This window comes from Microtus pennsylvanicus, chromosome 4 (assembly GCF_037038515.1).
Source record: "Microtus pennsylvanicus isolate mMicPen1 chromosome 4, mMicPen1.hap1, whole genome shotgun sequence".
Classification (NCBI taxonomy): Eukaryota; Metazoa; Chordata; class Mammalia; order Rodentia; family Cricetidae; genus Microtus; species Microtus pennsylvanicus.
In genome coordinates, this window is record NC_134582.1 from 45791828 (window position 1) to 45794758 (window position 2931).

Here is a 2931-nt window from a genome sequence, read left to right on the forward strand (position 1 = left end):
CCCTCTGGAATCCATAAATAAATTCACAATCTTCCACAAACGTCCCGTCAGTCACACTCTTGAAGAAAGTCAAGGACTTGGATTTGAATGGTGGACTGAGACTAGGGGGAAATGGAGCTGAATCCCTGGGATTGGGCAGCAGAACACTGAGTAAGGCCCTGGTGTGGTTCATCCTTTTCCTGCATGTACCAGACTAGCCTGAGGCGCTTAGGTCATCCTCTTGGCACAGAGTGCCCTAATGCCACAAAGAATTCTTCCTGTTTTGGTTCCTCCCTGTAAAATACTTCATTGCAATATTTACTAGGAGTAGGAGGACTGTTAGGAGGAAGAAAAGTGGGGAAGTGATTAGAGGTCACAGAGGAGGGGACTGGGTGACATCCCGCGATTACATAAACTCACAGGGGCTGTCAAAGAGAGCAAACAAGCGTGTGAAACTTGGAAACCAGAGAACACCGCTGTACAGGAAAGAGCCTGAAGCCGTTTTCAGAGCCGGCCTGGGCCATCGAAACTCTCAGAATCTATCGACCATGGTGAGTCAGATTGTCTTGGGGTGGAACCGGGCCCACCTGAGGAACCCCAAGAGTCTCCCTGACCACTACTGTCTCCTCAGGAGCGTCAGCTTGGCTTGTTTCTGTTGTTACTGACGCTGGCACACGCCTTCCCTGCCGCGCCAGAACCCTGCGAGCTAGATGACGACGGTGTCCGCTGCGCCTGCAACTTCTCAGATCCGCAGCCGAACTGGTCCAGCGCTTTTCTGTGTATCGGGGCAATAGACGTGGAGTTCTACGGCGGCGGCCGCAGCCTGGAACATTTTCTAAAGCGTGTGGACACCGAAGCAAACCCGTCGAAGGACATCACAGATGTGCTAGAGTCCCTGCTGTGGGAGCGACTTACCTTGGGGAACGCGCGGGTTCCTGCTCCGATGCTATTCGGAGTCCTGCGTTTGCTCGGGTTTACCAACCTCAAGGAATTAACCCTCGAAAACCTCGAGGTAACCGGCACCGCGCTGCCGCCGCTCCTGGAAGCCTCCGGACCGAATCTCAACACCTTGCGCCTCAGCAACGTGTCGTGGGCGACAAGGGATGCCTGGCTCGCAGAACTGCAGCAGTGGCTAAAGCCAGGACTCAAGGTATTGCATATTGCCCAAGCACACTCACTCAACTTTTCCTGCGAACAGGTCCGAGTCTTCCCCGTTCTTGCCACCTTAGACCTGTCCAATAACCCCGAATTGGGCGAGAGAGGACTGATCTCGGCTCTGTGTCGGAGCAAGTTCCCGGCCCTCAAAGTTTTAGCGCTGCGCAACACCGGGATGGAGACGCCCAGCGGCGTGTGCTCTGCGCTGGCCGCGGCAAGTTTGCAGCTGGAAGAACTGGACCTTAGTCACAATTCACTGCGGGATACTGAAGGCGCCCCCGGGTGTGACTGGCCTAGCAAGCTAAACTCGCTCAATCTGTCTTACACTGAACTGGAGCAGATACCTAAGGGACTGCCAGCCAAACTCAGCGTACTTGATCTCAGTTACAACAGGCTGTATAGGCAACCTAGGCCAGATGAGCTGCCCAAAGTAGTTCACCTGTCACTTACAGGAAACCCCTTTTTAAACTCTGAGCCCCACTCTGAGGGGTACAACTCTGGCATAGTCGTAGCCCCAGTGCGTTCATCCCTGGCAGTGGGTTTGTCGGCAACGTTGGCTGTTCTCCATGGAGACGGCCTTTTTGCCTAGTGCCAAAGGGAGAAAAAGAAATGAACATTTACATTGTCCTGGCTTCTGAGGGTCCTGGTCAGGTTGATCAGAACTTCTTGACCAACGAATCCTCTGTCTTACAGTTATTAAAATCTTAAACCACGATGTAAGGGAATAAAGACAGTCTAGATGGCTCAATGGGTAAAGGCCACCAAGCTTGACACTTGATTTTGATCCTCAGGATCCACATGGAAGGAAAGACCTCTGTCCTGAAAGTTGTCCATCTGACCATTACACACGTGCTGTGACACAGTTGTGTGTGTGTGTGTATACACACGTGTGTATGTGTATACATACATACATGCATGCTCACAAAATAAATATTTTTAAAATAACAATCTGCTGGTTTTGTCTGATTGGAATTTTGTTGTTGTTTGCTTGTCTGTTGAGACAGTCTGGCTATGTAGCCCTGTCTGGCCTCACGAGTCCACGTCATTCACTCCACTGTTCTTCACTGAGTATCCTCTTTTTTTTTCTTTTCTTTTCTTTCTTTCTTTCTTTTTCTTGTTTGTTTTTTTTTTTTTTTGGTTTTTCGAGACAGGTTGTTTTTTTTTTAAAGATTTATTTATTATGTATACAACATTCTGCCTCCATGTATGCCTGCACACCAGAAGAGGGCGCCAGATCTCATTACAGATGGTTGTGAGCCACCATGTGGTTGCTGGGAATCGAACTCAGGACCTCTGGAAGAGCAGCCAGTGCTCTTAACCACTGAGCTATCTCTCCAGCCCCCGACAGGTTGGTTTTTTGAGCCAGGGTTTCTCTGTGTAACAGTCCTGGCTGTCCTGGAACTCGCTCTGTAGACCAGGCTGGCCTCAACCTCACAGAGCTCTGCCTGCCTCTGCCTCCCGAGTGCTGGGAATTAAAGGCGTGCGCAATCACCCCAGCAAGTATCTTCTACACATCAGGCTCAATGCAAGAGCGGAAATTCATTCTTAGACTTTCTCCACCTCTCTAGAAGTCCTACCTCCCCCCAAGAAAAGAACTGCAGGGTCGGAAGGAACAGAAAAGTGTTTGTTGGGGAATATTGTTTTCAGGTGTGTAACTGTTGTTTATGCTGCATGTGTTTAACTCTGTGAAACTGGGGGGGGTTGTTTGTTTTGGGGGGTTTTTTGGTTTGTTTTTGTTTGGTTGTTGTTGTTGTCTTGCCCATCTAAAACACCTGATGGTCCTAATAAAGAGCTGAA

The 2931-nt window shown here is 49.8% G+C and overlaps 1 protein-coding gene across 1 annotated transcript; it reads left to right on the forward strand.

Annotated features, from left to right (window-relative positions):
- Positions 1 to 225: 225 nt before the first annotated feature.
- On the forward strand, positions 226 to 2082 carry Cd14 (CD14 molecule). Its single transcript, XM_075968858.1, has 2 exons — positions 226 to 530; positions 611 to 2082. The coding sequence occupies exons 1-2, from the start codon at positions 528 to 530 to the stop codon at positions 1721 to 1723; spliced, it is 1116 nt and encodes a 371-aa protein (XP_075824973.1). The 5' UTR covers positions 226 to 527; the 3' UTR covers positions 1724 to 2082.
- Positions 2083 to 2931: the final 849 nt, after the last annotated feature.